At 42.0% G+C, this 17,113-nt stretch overlaps 2 protein-coding genes across 6 annotated transcripts in view; one reads left to right on the top strand and one right to left on the bottom strand.

Annotated features, from left to right (window-relative positions):
* LOC126876927 (N-alpha-acetyltransferase 15, NatA auxiliary subunit) overlaps window positions 1-17,113 on the top strand; it is a 47,452-nt gene that overhangs the window by 2,845 nt on the left and 27,494 nt on the right. The window lies entirely within an intron of this gene.
* On the bottom strand, window positions 158-17,018 carry LOC126876844 (adhesive plaque matrix protein). 5 transcript variants are annotated; one of them, XM_050639714.1, is made up of 2 exons: window positions 16,525-17,018; window positions 158-4,212 (listed from the first exon to the last, which is right to left on the bottom strand). In XM_050639714.1, exon 2 carries the CDS (start codon window positions 4,210-4,212, stop codon window positions 1,039-1,041), a length of 3,174 nt encoding a protein of 1,057 aa, XP_050495671.1. In that variant the 5' UTR covers window positions 16,525-17,018; the 3' UTR covers window positions 158-1,038. The 5 variants fall into 5 exon arrangements, with proteins under 5 accessions (XP_050495671.1, XP_050495674.1, XP_050495672.1 ...); XM_050639717.1 differs by lacking the exon at window positions 16,525-17,018 and adding an exon at window positions 16,315-16,484; XM_050639715.1 differs by lacking the exon at window positions 16,525-17,018 and adding an exon at window positions 15,240-16,245.

Genomic DNA, 17,113 nt, shown 5'->3' with positions numbered 1-17,113 from the left:
TTGCATTGTTTATTTTTATCAATCAGCTACTAACTATCGCCGAGTTGTTTATATTTACTACATATTCGTGAACAATGATTAAGGGTATAGTGCTCATGTGGTTTTACTTATTTTTGCCATGGCTTCTAAGGAAGGGCTCATGAATTTGTGTTCGGAATTTTTTAGATTTAAATATGTATTTATTTTTATGCAACTTTAAACGATCGATTTCTTAAAAATCATTTGTCATTACATTGGAAGTCACGTATTGTTTAAAAAAGATACTTTACAACCTATTTTATCTATTAAGATCTTTTATCTATTATTATCTATTAAGAACGTCACTTATATTCATCGCATATATATTTACAATAAATTCCTCGAATAATACAAAATTCGTAGAGTATCATACAAGAATTAACATAAAATAATACCGATAATATAATCGAATGTGAGCACCATATATGTGATTTTTCTAATAATATGTCATGCTTTTATCAATATTTTGCTTACAAGGAAGGAAACTTTGTCTTTCTAAGCAATGTTTATTTCATGCATGTTCGAATATAATATATTTCGTGTAACACGGTTTATGAAAAATGCACTCGGAGCTCTATAATTGAATCTCTACATCGTCAATCATAACTATATGTACACGGTATGCGTTTACTATCGATCATTAATCACAGACAACGCGCGAGTACATGACGGTCATTCAAAGTACTCGCGCATACCTATCGTCGCACACAAGCGGCGTTACACACAATATCGCATCTGTATCAATCTAAAGCAGGGTTGGGGAGAAGGGGAGAAGTTAGGTCACATAAATTAAGCATTTTATATAGCGTAACTGAGGCGTCGATAACCATCTAACTTAATTGTACATTACGCATACAAGATATATCCGTATATATATTTACACATAGAATAAATATCCTAATAACGGTACACAACGTTCTGACGTTGATTTCCGCGTCGCGTTCCATATGACACGCATTTCCATCGTGCGTCCCCGATGATTGGTATGGCATTGTGCGGCTGCCTCGTCGCGTACACGTATCACACGTTGTCTGGCCTCCGTCGACGTCTTAGTAGCCTCGTTCCTCTCGACTTTGAGTAGAGGTGACCGGCGTTCTGCTCCGGCCTCTGCGTGATCGCCTGCGGCGTTAGGAAGTAAAAGTGACCCCCATCGCCTGGCAATCTGTACGCGAAATAGGCCTTTGGCTTCTCCGGCTGGTTCTCTTGCACTGGAATCGGGTCGATGAATTCGGCGTCTGGATTTATAGTAGGTCGTGGGTGGCGGTAGTTCACTTTGATATCGTCTTCCAACGATATGGGTAGCTGGGGATACGTGTCGTCTAGCTCTTCCGGAGATTCTACGACCGGTACGTAGTTGGTGGGTGGACCGTTTCTTGGACTCACAAGCGGCTGCGGTGGATAAGCGCGGATCGCTGCCAAGGGTTGGTCATCCCTGTTGGGTATTCTATAATTGGGTGGCTGTTGTTGGTTTGGATCGACCACCGTGATGAATTCACTGTCGGGATTAATAGGAGGCAGAGGTCGCCTGTAGTTGACAAGAATGTCGTCTTTGAGGGAGTATGGTCTCTGAGACTGGTCTCCGTAATGCACTTTAACCTTAGGTGTCTTATACACAGGCGATTCGGGGGTGTCGTAATTCTCCACATAGGTATTCACGTAATCCGGTCTTTCGGTAATACTGTTCGTCTTGGAGTACATGGGAGTCGTGCTCGGTATACCCTTATGCGGTATCTTCTTGCCAAAGATGGTGAAATACTCCTTCGTGACATCATCCAGGAACTTCTCGTCCTGTTGAGTATAATAAGCATGTTGAGGATTGTCCGTGGTACTTATCGCTGAATGCGCTGTCGTCGAAGGATAGATCGGCTGTTGATTCTTATACGGTTGCGGCCTGACTCTCTTCTGAGGCACTGATTCATTCTCATAATCGTATCGATGATTATTATACCTTCCATCGACTTTAACGTTCTGATACTCGTTGAATGCGTTAGTTTGCTCTTGCTCGTACTGCTGCCTTTGATTTCCATGCTTCGAGTAGTCCGCTGCTTCGAAACTGTACTGATAAATCGGCTTTGATTTCGCCTCTTGCCTGTAATAAGCCTGCGGCTTTGAGGTGGTGTAATAGGGCTGCACAGAGACGGCTGGACGAGCAGATATGGCTTGATAGTAAAGAGGCGCGTGATCAAGTAACATTCGTTGACCCTGAGTTCTCGTCGAGCCGCTCTCGTACTTCGGTGAGCTTTGCGTGACTGTCGTGTCACTGTAGCGAATGGGCGCGGAATTTTTCACCGGAGAGCCGATAAACTTGATACTGTAGTCCTTCGATGTTTCTCGCGACGGAATTGCCTCTACGTTGTAATACTGCTTTTTCTTTTCCTCGGCTCGTGGTTGCGTCACAGTTTCATAAAAAGGCGATTCGGTGGTAGTCTTGTAATAAATCGAATTTGGAGTGGTATGAAAAGGTGGTTCGTGAGATTCTTCGTAAAAGTAGTAAGAAGCCTGACTGGGCGATCGTTCCGGGTTGCTAGTGGTAATAATACTCTTTATCGAGGCCGGCGTTACTTCCACAGGTCTTTCCAAGGTGGACTGCGTGGACGTGTAGTACGTCACTATCGGAATCGTTTTACTGGTCACTAGACGCGACCACGCTTCATTCTTCTCCTGTATATTCTCTTGATTGGTTACGTGATTTTGTGCTAACGAACCGATGTTGTAGAATTCTGGGTTATCAAGCGTAGTCGATTTATCCGGCGTCGATGTCGTAATTTCTATATAAGGGACTGTCCTTACGTTGGGCTTGGCGGTAAAATTTTTGTCTGTAAAATTTTTATACCTTGTTCGACCGTACGTCTTTGTAACACCTGACATACCAATGGACGTTCTGGATTTTGTGGTTTGCGTTAGGTTTGGCACTGTAGTGGAACTCTTGTATTGCTTCGTAGTTAATTTCCTAGGTGGTAGATAGGTAGGTCTGGGTCTTGGTACGGGAGTAGTTTCTGGTCGCTTCGTGTACTTCTTCGTCGTGGTCTTCTTGTCCTCGAGAGCAGAGAAGAAGTCCGGCGGTGGTGGGAGTATAATTCCTGGAACCAGAGGACCCGGTGGCACAGCTGTCGTATTATCTTGCTGATATTGAAAACTGTATGGCGGTGGATAGTAAATAGACTGATCTTCTTCGTCATACTCCGACTGATTATTCGGCGGTGGCACGAATACTGCACCAGGTGGAATTGCGTGATAGAAGGGTGGAAAACTGCCAGGTGGTACGGTATCTGTCTTATCGTCCTTACTCTTTATGCTTGAATTTTCTTCCTCCGAAGATGCGTTCTTTGAATTCATATCGGACATTACGATAGTCCCGTTGGCTATAACAGCGAAGAGTGGACCATCCTCCGATAGTAATCCCTTGGTAAATAAAGGATCCTTTCTGTAGTCAACGGTGGCATTGGCGATCTCCTTGGTGCCATTCGGCCCGATGATCTGTATCGGGCCGCCCTCTGTGAGTTGAATGGGAAAGGGCGGCGGTACCTTTGGCTTGGATGGTATCTTGACCTGTCTCCTGGGTGCTTTGTAATTGTCGATCGGTGGCCAGGTCGGCGTGCTGTCTCCGTTGGCTTGCGGCGTCTCATGGCCAGGAAATTTCCCTCCTCTCAACACTAATACGTGATTCTCAGCCAACCAAATTTCATCCTCATCGAGACCACCCAAATTGTCGATCGTGTCCTTTGGTACTTCCGGATTGCCTAAGTAACTGATTATTCCTGGTCGTTTAGGTTGACTTCCGTAGATTTCGTTCTGTATCAGACCGTATTTCCCTTCTTTCACTTGTTGAGAGAGAGTTTTCTTCTCGTCATCCTCGTCTTTACGATTTGCCTTCGTCTCCCTCCCGTTTCCAGCAGACGATAAGAGGATACCGTCATCCCAGAACGTTTCTTGCTTCGCATCCGCTCGCAAGTGGCCTCCAATCAGTTTGTGCGACACTTTCCTTCCGGCTTCCGTAGTTATCTCGTTGTCTCTGCTGGTCGATGACTTGGAACTACGGCCGGCTGGTGTGTGCGTCCTGTCTGCTCCATGACTAGGTTCGTCCGCACCGACATTCCGTCTCTCCCTGCTCGATGATGATGTCACGATTGACAAGCAGGTCGCTAACACTGCTACCAGGAGGAGCTTTCGCACAGGAAATCTTCTCGGCATCATCTGCAACGGAAATTAAGCAACTCTTGACGTTTCGTTCAGTATGATGTAAATGGTATTCATTATTTTTACTTCAATATCTATGAAACAGTATCTTCGGTATCTTAATATCTAAATGTTTTCATCTGGCATATTCATATAGCATCGGTATCTTTTTTTCTTAGGATTTATATTTTATTGCATAAATACGATATATTTATGTCTCCCAAGAAAAATCAAAGCGACTGTTTTGGTGTGAATTACTTAATGAGGTTTGACTACGATCACGTGAATTATATTCACAGTCGCGATGTATATCGTACGGTAATTTTGATAATACCGTTCAATCTTGTAATCACATCATGTGTCTTTTAGAGCAGTTCGAGTTGTTCGTCGCAAGGCATACGGTGACTGCCACCTGGCGCAACGAAAGTATAAGTTTATTCTGTGGAGGTGTTTCCGTTCCACGGGAGTAACTTTGCTTTCCCCATTGAAACGGCAACATTTTCTCAACTATTGCATGGAAATAATAATTCCTGTTATTAGAAACTGATATTAAAATACGCGGGAGACTCTTCGGACTGAATGACGAGCTTGAACGAGAATCTACATGTACGAACTTTCGATTTTACATTATACTTCTCCTATACAGTTCCACGAAATCAGTAAAATGATGTAAATTTCGTAAATTTAAAGAATAAGCAACTTTCCCCTAGGATCATCGATAGAATTTCTGAAGAAGAGTTCGATGAAATTAGGAAGATAATATTCTTCGAATCGTGACTAGGATCTCAGTGGAAGAATCGACATTTCTTCCTATCGTTAACGGAATCTCCCCGTCAATTTTCACTTTTCTATTTTCTAAATGTATTTCGATAAAATCAGCAGAATGGAACGCGAGAAATTGAGTAAAGGTTCCCTCATCGAACAGTTACTAAATTTCCGAGGAACGTTGAGACCGCACGGTTGAAATTGGCGAATTCGTCAGGCCCATTTACGTGAATTGCAATAATATGGGAATGTGGGACCGGAGGGGACCACGCCTTTCCCTCGTGAACAGTCGGTGAGCGGTCGACAAACATTCACGGGTCACTGGAGTACTAGCGCTCGTAATCACTTGCAACCGAATAACAAACCTAAGCTCACGTTTCTGCATTCGCCCAGCGCACGTTGCATTAGCCACGGCCAACGTCAGAGTCGTCGATATCGCGGAAGTAACTTTGTCGTACCAAGTTTCCGACAAGAAACTGAATTTACTGCCTTTTATTTTTATCCATATCCCTGCGGATCTTTGAATGCGGTAAGCAAAGTCGAAGGATGTTTGAAACGAAGTTAATTGAGCTTTGTGATTTATTGCCATCGGTAAAAAGGATAATGAAGCTGCAGTTTTTGTTCTTATTACGATGAATGATAATGGCAATGTTGGCAATTAGCTGTTTACGGTCCTTTGTAAATGGAATGACGACGATAGTCCTTGAATGAGATATTAGGAGAGTAATTGATGGCTTGGACATTGTTTGAGGGACGAGTTAGAGAGAAGTTAGTGAGTGTTGAAGAGTTTCGTAATTGGAAAATGTTAATATGGTTGAACATCGACGAAAATAATTTATCTTTTCAAACTGATCCAAGGGAGGAAAAAAGACATTTGGTTTTAAGAAAATCCTCAAGACTATTAAAAAACGTTCGATATCAAAAAATTTGCGACTTATAAAAAATATTTATAAAACGTGTTAAAAAGACACTTGTCTATTAGAAAATATTGAAAAAATACCACCGTCGGTTCAAGATTTCACTGTTCTCCGCGAGACTGTTGCATCGGAAACGTCTTTTTAAACTATCAAATACACTGATAGCATGTTGCGGGGACTAAAAGAGTACCTTTCTCTCGGTTTCCGGAGCGGTCGCGAATCTGGACGATAATCGTTCAGCAGGACGTCGTGAATGGTGTGTAATCGAGTTGCCACACGCAATAATGCGCTTCTTCCGAGGGGAACGTAGGTTTTTCAAACGAAGAACGAGCACACACGCACACGCGATGATACTTTACCACGAGTGCCAGCGATTTCTCTCGGCGAGCGGCTTTTTAATCGAAACGGAACGAAAACGTGACGGAATCGAGGAATTCCTCCGCATGGAAATCGGCTTTGTTTGATTCCGTCTCTGTCTTTAAATCATCTTCTTCGGGAAGCTATTTGACGCTCGAACAGATAACGATTAATCTAATCCGCATGCCGACGATTGCTCGCTTAACGCGTCCCGATCGAGAGCTAACCATCGCGTGTATTTTGCTTTCTCCACCTCGGAAGCAATGACTTTGAGATCGGCTGTCCGGCACGAATGCAGCAGTCCGCTAATTTAAAACGCATTTGCTGTTCTCGCGTCAGCTGTTCGCTTTCCTCGCGACCGCAAGACCTGCTTCTACCACGAGGAAGACTCCTGTCGCCAGAACGCGTCTTTCGAAGGTCAGTCACGTCCCTGGAGACACGATCGTCTAACTTTTCCTTGGGAAACACTTTCAAACGTCTCACCAACTAATACACGACCACTGACAATATTCGTTTCACTCTCCTTTGAGAAAAAAAAGCACGAACGAAGACGTACGTCTGAACCATCTAACGCATTCACGGTATTCTAGGTGTAAAAGTCGAGTAAAACGTTTTCTAATCCTTCTATCGAGCGTTCTGATGTGTTGTCCCGGTTCATAGACACTTTAACAGGACAAACATCGATCAGAAAATCAATGGAACGTGCGACAAGAAGGCGAAGCTGGCGAACAACCGCTCGCGCCGGCATGGTACACGTGACTGGCCGGTTTTCATCACCTTTCCCGGTGCACTGGTTCGCTCAAGGACGTTTGTTCCGAAAGGTGGAGCCATTTCCAAGCGATACGTCTAGCTGGAAAGGAGGAAGTCGTTGCCAGTTAAGATTCGTACGGTTCACGCGATCGCGATCGCCGCCTCTTTGCTGGATGGCGATACCGTCTTGTTCGTCGAACGTTCGCCTCGATCGGGCGGCAGGTAGCATGAATCCACTTGGCTCAGATCGCTATACGAAAAACGATTTCGAAACGTAGGCTTTCACTTTCGTGCACCACGCATTGTCAGCCTTTTTACTCGATAAGGGATTTAAATGACGCAAATCGGGCTACGGGATCAAGCTTTCTTTAGTTCAGGCAACGATGTCTCCGATCGTAGATAAGGCACTCTGATAGTTTCATTCTGATAGATTTACTTAATGTTCTGATTTTTAAATCAGTTTCAATCGAAATGCAAGATGCTTTGTTAAGTGTTTCTTGGAACGTTTTAATCGATGCACGCGGTTTTCACCTTTCAGCGAATTGGACTAAGGAACGTTTTAATACAGTTGTGGCATTAACGAGAAGGGGTTAATTCGTTGTAAGCAGATCTGATTACTTAATTGGATTCTAAATTAATTTCCTACAGACTTGAGAAATTGCCAGTGGCCGTGTGGACGCGGTTCGTTGATATTAATAATTCACTACCTTTGAATAAAATGAGATTCTAAGAACAGAGCGATGAGTTTAATTTCTTGATAGTTTTGCATAGGTCTTTTACATTCTTCTTATGTAATAGATTCGTTCTTAGCAATTTACTTCTCATCTAATTTAATCAGGAATTTCCAGCTGAATTCAAAACACGCTGCTCTGCAAGAACAATGCACAAAATTTAGATTCTTCTCGACTTTAATAATAAATCATAGATTAAACGTGAAGGCTAACTTACTCATATTTTATCTGGAGTTCGGCAACAGGTTAAGCGCAACGTATGCGAAATTTCAAACAAATAATTAGCATAACCGCTCAGATACGACATTTCAAATTCACCGTAGAGGTGATTTTAATTTCATCCTACTAGTCACGGACTGAAAGCCCTTCGAGTCAGAAAGAAAAAGTTTCGTTTCTCCCGGTGTTCCATTTCTGGGTGTTCGCAAAGGGCCGACCGATTTGACGAACTATCGTAAAACTGACGAACGTCGTACGCCGGGCGGTTCTACGCGTTCCGCAACGCGGATTGTCGATTTTTCGCGACGTGATGTAAGAAGAACGATCTCTGTGGCGTGGTAAGTGCGGTTACGCTATCGTTGCGACCGAACCTGCCGTATTATCGTTTCTCGAAGCCAGATTTTCTAGTCCTGCCACTGTGCAATTCTTGATCCGAGCGATTTCGTTTCGAATAGCTCGAGGAAAGTCGCGTACTCGGCTAGTAGTAAAGTCACGTTTGTAATTCAGTGTCTAGAGTAACCATAGTATATCATGGTCTTTGTAGATGTAAATAGGTATGGGAATGAATAGCCGAATGTACGTAGTTAATTTTTTTAGTTTGTTTCAATTCTGCGCAGTACTACAGCGCATTTGAAACGATACTGTTATCACAATATTTAGATTGTTAACACATTATTTCACATTGTGTATGGGATCAAGTTCGCGTATAAAACAGCGTATTTATTGAAAATGTTTGGGAAGACTGGGAAATGTAACTCGAATGCACGATGTGTTAATCATTTCGATACGATCACTGACTTTACTCGACAGTCACCGGTTGCTTACGTACTGTCGTGCATTGACTTCGGTGTTATGGCGATTCACGTAAATTCTTGATAAGATATTCATATAACTTCCTTGGTAGCTTCGATATAACATTCGACGAAGTATAGCGACAACGTCATTATATTTGGAAATGAACCTTGATACGAAAAAATTATACGTGTCTGACTTACGTTTCCAATTTGACCTCATTGAAAATTATGCCGTTAGTTCGATGACACTCTATAGAAATTTTACAGTCAGAAAAATATAAATTTATGAAATTGGATAGGTTCACACTATCGATCTCGTTTTTGGTCGCGGTTTGACGGCGCGCGCTAGCACGTGGCCTTGAATGCAGGTCATCAAAAGCGTGTGCAGCGATATGGCATTGAATCGCGGTGAGGGAACGACGCGGCGGCGGTTCGTCAGAGGCGGTGAAAGGCTGTGTGCGGTTCAGGAGCCGATTCCAACAGCGATTTATCCATCAAATATCGTTCGATTGAAACCTCGGAAACGCCATGAGGAGTGAGAAGCCGAGGAACAGAGAAAGAAAGAGCCATACCGAGGCAACACGTTGCATAGCTCGTGTGACGAGCGCGCGTGCCTCGCGTAAGGCTCCCGCGCGCGCGTTATCCAATTCGATTTACGCTTTCAGCTACTTTCCTTTTTGTTTCGCGTCGTGCTCGCTGAGCAGCATTAATTCCTTAACGCCGTGCTAACACCTGCGAGCAACTTTCGGCGCGTCGCTCGTTTAACTATGCTTCCTGTTATGACAGAATGACTTTACCCTCCTTCGTCCACTTTATCACGGAATTAAGCTTGTTAAATTATAGTTATTCTGTACGAGTATTTTGAAGAACTGTTACTCTGATGAATATTTTAGAGCAATCAAACGCGAAGAACACAGAAAAGATAGGATAAAAGTCTATTCTTTCTGATATTCTGTCTATTATGTTACTTGGTGGTTAAAAATATTTCGATATAAGATAAATGAAAAAGTAAATAACCTGATGATGGTAGATTTAAGTTTCGTTTTTTTATCGTTGTTTCTCAGTGTAAATAATTGAAATTGAAATTAGAGTTTAAGCTAAACTTGGCCACAGACGTAACTTGCTTTTATCGAATCGTAACTACATAATGGTTACAACATGTGTGATTCAATGTTACGCCAACTATTAACATATTACTTATCTATGGTTTCTAAGTCATTGACCCATAAATATATTGTCTGTTACATTGCACTGTCGCACTGATCAAGAACCAGTCTATCACGCCATAAGACAAGATTTGTGATTTCTTTCGTCATCTACCTGTCGATTCTTTTTATGTCATAATTTCTTGACAATCTCACGCCTTTGACATAGAACGTGTTCTCTTTCCTTGCACCAAAGGAATAAAGGTTGTTTTCTTCATTTTGCGATTTTGTTTAGAATTTATTCTCGTTTGGTTTATTTTCATGCTTTTTGTTCTCGAAGCGCACAAGTCACGTATTTTACGATGTACGTTGGACAGAAAGCTTTTTATAATTTTCTTTTTCAACATCGACGTTCGAAGAAATAGGATAACTGTAGGAAATTTCGCAAATTTCCAAATTTTCACACTATTCGCGTTATTCGCGACTTTGCATTTATGTAACGAAACGGTGAAAGCTGAATCCAGCGTCGACTTTGACTTATTTTTGTCACGATGTTTAACAGTAAAGTGGAGTATCTGTCTCAAATGGAGGAATCTAATTTTAGAAAAGAAAAGGGCTTTTTGCAGAAAAACTGTTGCAGATAACCGAATTTTTTTTTTAAAGATATTTCGATAATTGCGTAATATCTATTTAATGTAAATAATCATCAGGTTTTTGTTTCATGATTTTAGTTTCTTGTAAAAATTGAAAACCCTCCGTGTAAACCGACGTCATTCGCCTTTCGAAATATTTATAGACGTCTCGAAGAATTCCAGATATTTGGCTAATGAGTTTGTATCGCGTATGTATTAAAATTTCTGGAATTAATTACTCGGAAAGAATGTGAACAATTTCAAAAATATTGGTCTGCAGGTACACACGTCGAATCTTCTTCCAAGTTCGATTAATATTCTGCGAAATTACAAATTCAAACCTCCATTCATTTTCTGAAACTTTTTTATGCAAGTTCTGCATCTTTTCTTAATGCTCTTTTCCAAATGCTTAATGCTCAGAGTTTCTTTTCGTTTCGAACTCAATTATTTGACTCCAAGTCGGTCGTTGCTTTGTTTCGAAATTTTCTTGTTATGTAGTCTCTCGAAAAATTTACTATCCTTACACGTCAAGTTGCTTTATCTTCAACTCGAGCGGCCAGCTGGCATACTGCCTCGTTAATTCGCCTTCGCGCGATCCAGACGATCAGTGATTCAAGAACTTATTCGAGGTTGATTTTCGCTTCGAAGTTATCGGTGATGAGGTTGCCGGCTTGAGACTAACAGAGACGAGTATCAGCGACCGTAGTTGTACACCTTGGCATTGACCGGCTTGCACTGCAAGGCAACTCGCTTGCATAATATGCTCGTCTCGTTCATCCCGCGGCTCTACTGGATTATTCTCTTCTCTCCTCGGCACCCGTGGCTCCTTTAACGGTAGTGTGTATTGCACGCGAGAACGCGATGTATCTGCCGCATCTCCGTTTCGATGAACACAGCTATTCGGATATAATGTGTACGTGACTCATCATGTATATAGCATTCTGTTGTTTAGGACTGTAGATTCTGACGAACAGGATTTGCTCGAGGCGCTATTACGATTGTAAAAAAACAATCAATTTCGATGATTTTTTTGTCGTCGAATATCTTCTATTCTATTGATTGTAAAATATGAAATATGGAAATTAGACAACGTTTATTTCAACACTATCATAGCTTTAATTTATGAATCATTATTTTATATCACAAAATATCTTTAATTTTTTCACATAAACGCTGCAGGATATTTATAAGGAAAGAATTGATTTACCCCTTTTTTTTTTATTTTTCTTCCATAATTACGATGTTTGCATTTTAATGGAGCTTTAATAATATGCGGAATCTTTAATTTACATTCCGCAATTTGTCGTCAGAAAGGAGAGAAATGTTTATGACCGATTTTCTCCATAATACGATTAACCAAAAGGGAGAAATGTCGTTTTTATTAAAGATATTCCGACGCGCATTATACGGAGGCTTATCAGGATGCATATAGCGTATGCGACCAATACCGGTTTACGTTTTTGTTGCGACTGTAAAAGCTGTAGGTACCGGTCAGACAAGGTTAACGGCCCAATTTTTCCACCGCGCGAACATCGTCATTTTTCGTTTTCATTTTTATCCCCCTTTTTGGATTTATTATTGCAAACAAATGACGAAATTTTTCACGGCGCAAGGATATGCAGATTTCTCCTGCCTTGAATTATTCCTGCGATACCTGTTCCGATCGTCGATAGAAACGGTGTATTGTTCCAAGTAATTTAAGGAAAGCATTCATACTTTGAAAATTACTCGCGCCATCACGCAGCTATATTTATTCTCCAACTTTTTATCGAAACGAAATAATAATTTGCACATTGTCAATGTCCAATGACATCAAAGCATCGATTGTAACGTAAAGAGTTAAATTATTTTTAACGTGACTTGGCTTGAGAATAATTTTCGCGCGAATCTCTGCTACTGACAATGAGCCAAGCAATGACAAACTATGGACCTCTGTGGCAGTAATTCGTACAATAAACACGGCTTCGATAATTTCATCAGCACGTACGTGAACAATTTCGCTCTTCGTTCGCTCACCTGTTCGCCTTCGAAATAAACGCAGGGACCGCGAACCGGTACCGTATTTCGAGAAAATAGTCGACTCTGGTGTATGACCTTTCGTCACGTATGAGGTAGATGTCCCGGTTAAAGCGTCCGTTTTAGGCAAAAATCGATCCCAAGGACTGTTATATCCACCAATTAGCCGTTAGTTTCCAATTAGTCACCGATTAGTCGGACTTTCAGTGATTTTTAACATTTAATAAACCTCGTTTCGACCAAGGTCTTCATGCTGCGTAAGTTGAAACGTCCTGTCAATGAGCGTTATAATTCAACTGGTTACGGCTGGAAAACGCAATTATTCGTCACCTGGCCTGTTAACAACTGCGTGGTGCCTAGTAATATATTTTATGCGATCCGACCATAACGTTGCTCATCTTAACAAATCTCTTGACCCAATAAAACAACGCGATAAACCTTGCAAAATTTGCTTACGTAATTTCGATATCTTCTTCATCTTCTTTCGCTTACATAAGTTTTATGGTTGTCGTATAATAATTTGAAATAAATTTTTTAAATGCTTCTTCCCATAGCTTTGCTCTATCGTTATACGCAGTTCATGAAATTTGACTATTCAAAAATTTGATAATAATACAAACGGTTAGTAATATCTTTTAGTCATTAGTTTCTCACTAACTTATAAATTTTAATAACGTTCTTCTATGAATCACAGCCAGATGACGGCGGCTGGGAATCGTTTCTCTGTGATGTGTTCGATCTGTGTTCCGTTTTGCGCGCATTCCCACGTTTCCTCTCGACCCTGTCGAGCTTGTCGTCATATCACGCCCGCGACTCTGATAGCCGCAATTAGGGACCAAGAGGGAAAGCGCGCGACGAAGGTTACGCCAAGGTTCGTGTCACATATTTTTACTCGTCTCTCTTTTCGTTTCTCGTGCTCTCGTACTCCAGATCGCAAGAATTTATCGTCGACTCGATGCGCTCGTGGTCATTCGCTCCGCAATTTATTACCCAGTCGACTTTTATTCTAGGCATTTTTATCAGATAACACAGTTCTCGCTCGAGTAAAACGCAACACGTAGTTTCTTGGAAGAACAGGCTCATTTTATCAAAGCTGTCGCAGTCAAAGTTGACGTTAATAGAATCGTTTCGAGGTAATTCATCGAAGGGCTTGCTCGCGTTTGTTCCTTCCCAGAAAAGCAAAAGAATTTCATCTTTAACGTCTTTAACGTCAATTATTTTCAATAGAATGTTCATCGTATTATACAATGGCCGTGAATGTATCTGGAATTTTACCTGAAAGGGCTGTATCCGATGAAACACTAAATCGATTTCTCAGTCTAACTTTGAATTCGTTGGGAGACACGTTTCCATCTTATTCTCCGTGATAAACCGTTTAAATCGTGAAACACAATTTACTAAACGCTTTGTCGCTTTCTCTCTGCGGATAGCATTTTTCTTTTACTCGACAGAAAGGGAAATTACGCAAGTTTGATAAATAGTTGCGGTTCCGGTGCTCCGATCAGCGATTCTATTTCATGACGCGTGCACGAGTCTGTCGATCGTCGAACGTAAATAACACTTTTCTTGATCCGGTGGTCTCGGTCTAAATGCGATAACTCGGAGGAACACTCGAAGGAAATTAGATTCCTAGATCGTAATTTGCTCCGCCCCTGTCTAGCGCGAGGCGATCTTAGACCTGCTGAAGAAACAAGGACACGTTGCTCAACCGATGTTGCTGGAGTTCACGATGCTAATAATCGCGAAACGAGCACGATCGTTTGTTACAATTCCATTTAATTGCTGAACGATAGGCGAATGGACATTGGCTGACACGCTTAATTCGAGGGTACCGAGACGAACGAGCTCCCAATTGAATCCGTGCTACGCCCTCTGATCCGCATTTAGCGATGAATATCGTGTTGGTCACCAGAGGCGATCTTCATTGTTCAATTATTTATTATTAATATATTTCGTAAATGGATTGGTGATAAAAAACAAATTTATTTCGTTTTCGAATTATCTTTTATCCTGGCAAAGATTTGGGTATTCTGTATTAGCGAATCTGATCTCTATGTTAATCGCTGTTTTATAGCATTCTATGAATTATTTAGGAACTTTTTTTAGAAATACACACACACACAGAGTCGAGAAGTACCTAATCGTTTAGAAATAATTTCATATTATGTAGCACGAATTGTAGCAGGTCTTGTTTTGAAATTAAATAGTCAATTATTTATTTCTTAGAATAGAAACACTATTATAATCCGATAAAAATCTCGTAGAAGGTACATTTACATAAATTCTCTTAATCATTCTTTCAAGCTGAATCTAATCTTGGAGCAAAGTATGCATCCTCCGAATACTTTGTAGCCAACTTACCATTCATCCATGATCCGCCTACTCGCGGTTATAGCTACGTGGTATATTATGCCTTCACAATTTCTCAATAGGACCATCAATCCTTCGATGTGACAAGAAAACAAGAGCGAGCGATAAAAGTTTTCACACGTACCAAAGTACGATACAATAGCATTGTAAGTACGTGTCAAAAGATACATTTGGAAAACCATCGAGGAAGAGAGGTGTAACGAAAGTTATAGAAAAATTTAATACAAGGTATCGCGTTACAAATCGCTAAATGTTCCCATATATCTCTCCGTATTATATCCCCAGTCAATTTTTACGCGATCTAGACACGATTTGTCCGCTAGTCCCTCAAAAATATGTCGCCGGTTTTTGCCTTCGTTTTCGTCGTTGCAGTTATGTCAAAGTGAAAGCTACCGGTTAACGGCGAATAGGAAGCACGTCGATCTCCGCTGTGTTAATGACGAATCTACGTTGTAATTAAGCGGACACGTGACGAGGGCCTCGCCGTATACGCGGATCGATCTGCCGGAAATCTAAACTTTCGCGGTGCGTGGAACTGACCGGATACTGTGGACGTCTAATGCGACGTGACTACGTGAGAATCGTTGCAAGCGGAACGAATCGTTTTCCTTTTCTTCGATTTTCCATAGGTGTCGCTATAGATTTTCATGATGAACGATTTCTTTCTCTAGACTGGTCGACAGTCTTCCGCGTTGGGAGATCGGAGAAACGTTTCCCCCTTCTATGAGTCTGCCCTCTTCCAACGAACAATAATAATCCACATCCCGTCGAGCATAATTCCACGCGTTCGAGCGAACCTGTTTCTCGGAAGTGTCACGACATTTTCGTTCGTCCGATAAGAAGAAAGGTACAATAAATTCGATCAACCGGTAGTCGGCGATCGGTAGCCACGGTTTGTTATCGCGCGTGTCTAAATGTCACAAGTTGTACGGGAATATTTTCCGTCGTCGATTTGTGAAAGCACCCCGGCCTGTTTGGAATAATATTAGTCACAGCATCGATCATTCATTACACGCGAGTCTCACGATCCGGTTCTCTCTATCGTCCGTCGTTTCTACGCGTCCGGTCATGCCGACAAACCGATCGCCAACGACTTCGTTCCTCCGGCACGATATTTATCCCCCGTTGACTAACAATTATCGTGTACGTCCGTTCGATAAAACGAAGAAAAAAATGTTGTCGATAAATATTCATGCCGGAAAATGCAAGGACTCCGATCTTTTACCTGACTCGTTGTAGGCTCGCGACACGTGAACCGCTATTCGACGATGATTCACGAGAAGCTATGCCGATCGTGCCCGTTATATAAATTTCCTGAGCAGTATGCAGTCGCAAAGACGCGCCAATTCGAGTACCAGAAGACAGACGCGCGTGTCTTCGTTAGCCTTTCTTTATCGTAATTGTCGTAATATCCGAAGTGCACTTACTTCGAAACGATATTACGTCGTTCTGATTCTCTCGATCGATACCAAAATGCGCGTCAACGATTCTACGTACTTTTATTACGTTGCTTCACAGAAATCTAAACGTTATAAATCAACGATTAAAACGATCAAAGATAACTTTATTTCACTGAGACCTCACACAGTTGTCGCACGAAGTTGACGATGAATTTGAAAGGAAAAAAGCGGACTCACGATCTTCTTCTAAGCTCTGATCCACTGTTCCAGTATATCTCCCTCGATTCGACGCTACTCAGCGCTCATCTACGCGAACCAGTTACACACGCGATATGATATAGTCTTTCCAACTAATTTCAATCGATTAATTTCAACAAATACGAACGAAACGAATAGAATAGAACCGATGTATAGGACTTGTTATCACGGAGATGAGCCCATAACACGGGAAAGCAGCTCGCGGCCGCGCTGTACCACTCACTGTCCTGCTGCACTTGGACGACGATGAAGAAACGAGTAACCTCCCGGCTCGTGTGACCGTAGATCTTTATATCGGTGGATCCTACTGGCCCTGCGCCAGTGTCCCACTCTCCAACGCGCGACACGAGACAACCGGAGGAGGCCCAACGCCGTGTACACCGTGTATATGTGTATATAGTTGTGATACGATCCGCGAATCAGCAAGAGAACGACCGTGTTACTCGCGGCAAAAGGGATACACCAAGTGGATCGTGTGTGTCACGAGGCTCTCCTACGACTGCCGCGCCAGACGCGATCACGTTGTTCCGCTTGCACGCCTCTTCCACCCTTCCTTTTTGCGCCCGAT

The sequence above is a fragment of the Bombus huntii genome, chromosome 2, assembly GCF_024542735.1.
Source record: "Bombus huntii isolate Logan2020A chromosome 2, iyBomHunt1.1, whole genome shotgun sequence".
Taxonomy (NCBI): Eukaryota; Metazoa; Arthropoda; class Insecta; order Hymenoptera; family Apidae; genus Bombus; species Bombus huntii.
The sequence above is the reverse complement of the archived record's forward strand: the minus strand, read 5'-3'. Positions and strand labels throughout refer to the sequence as shown.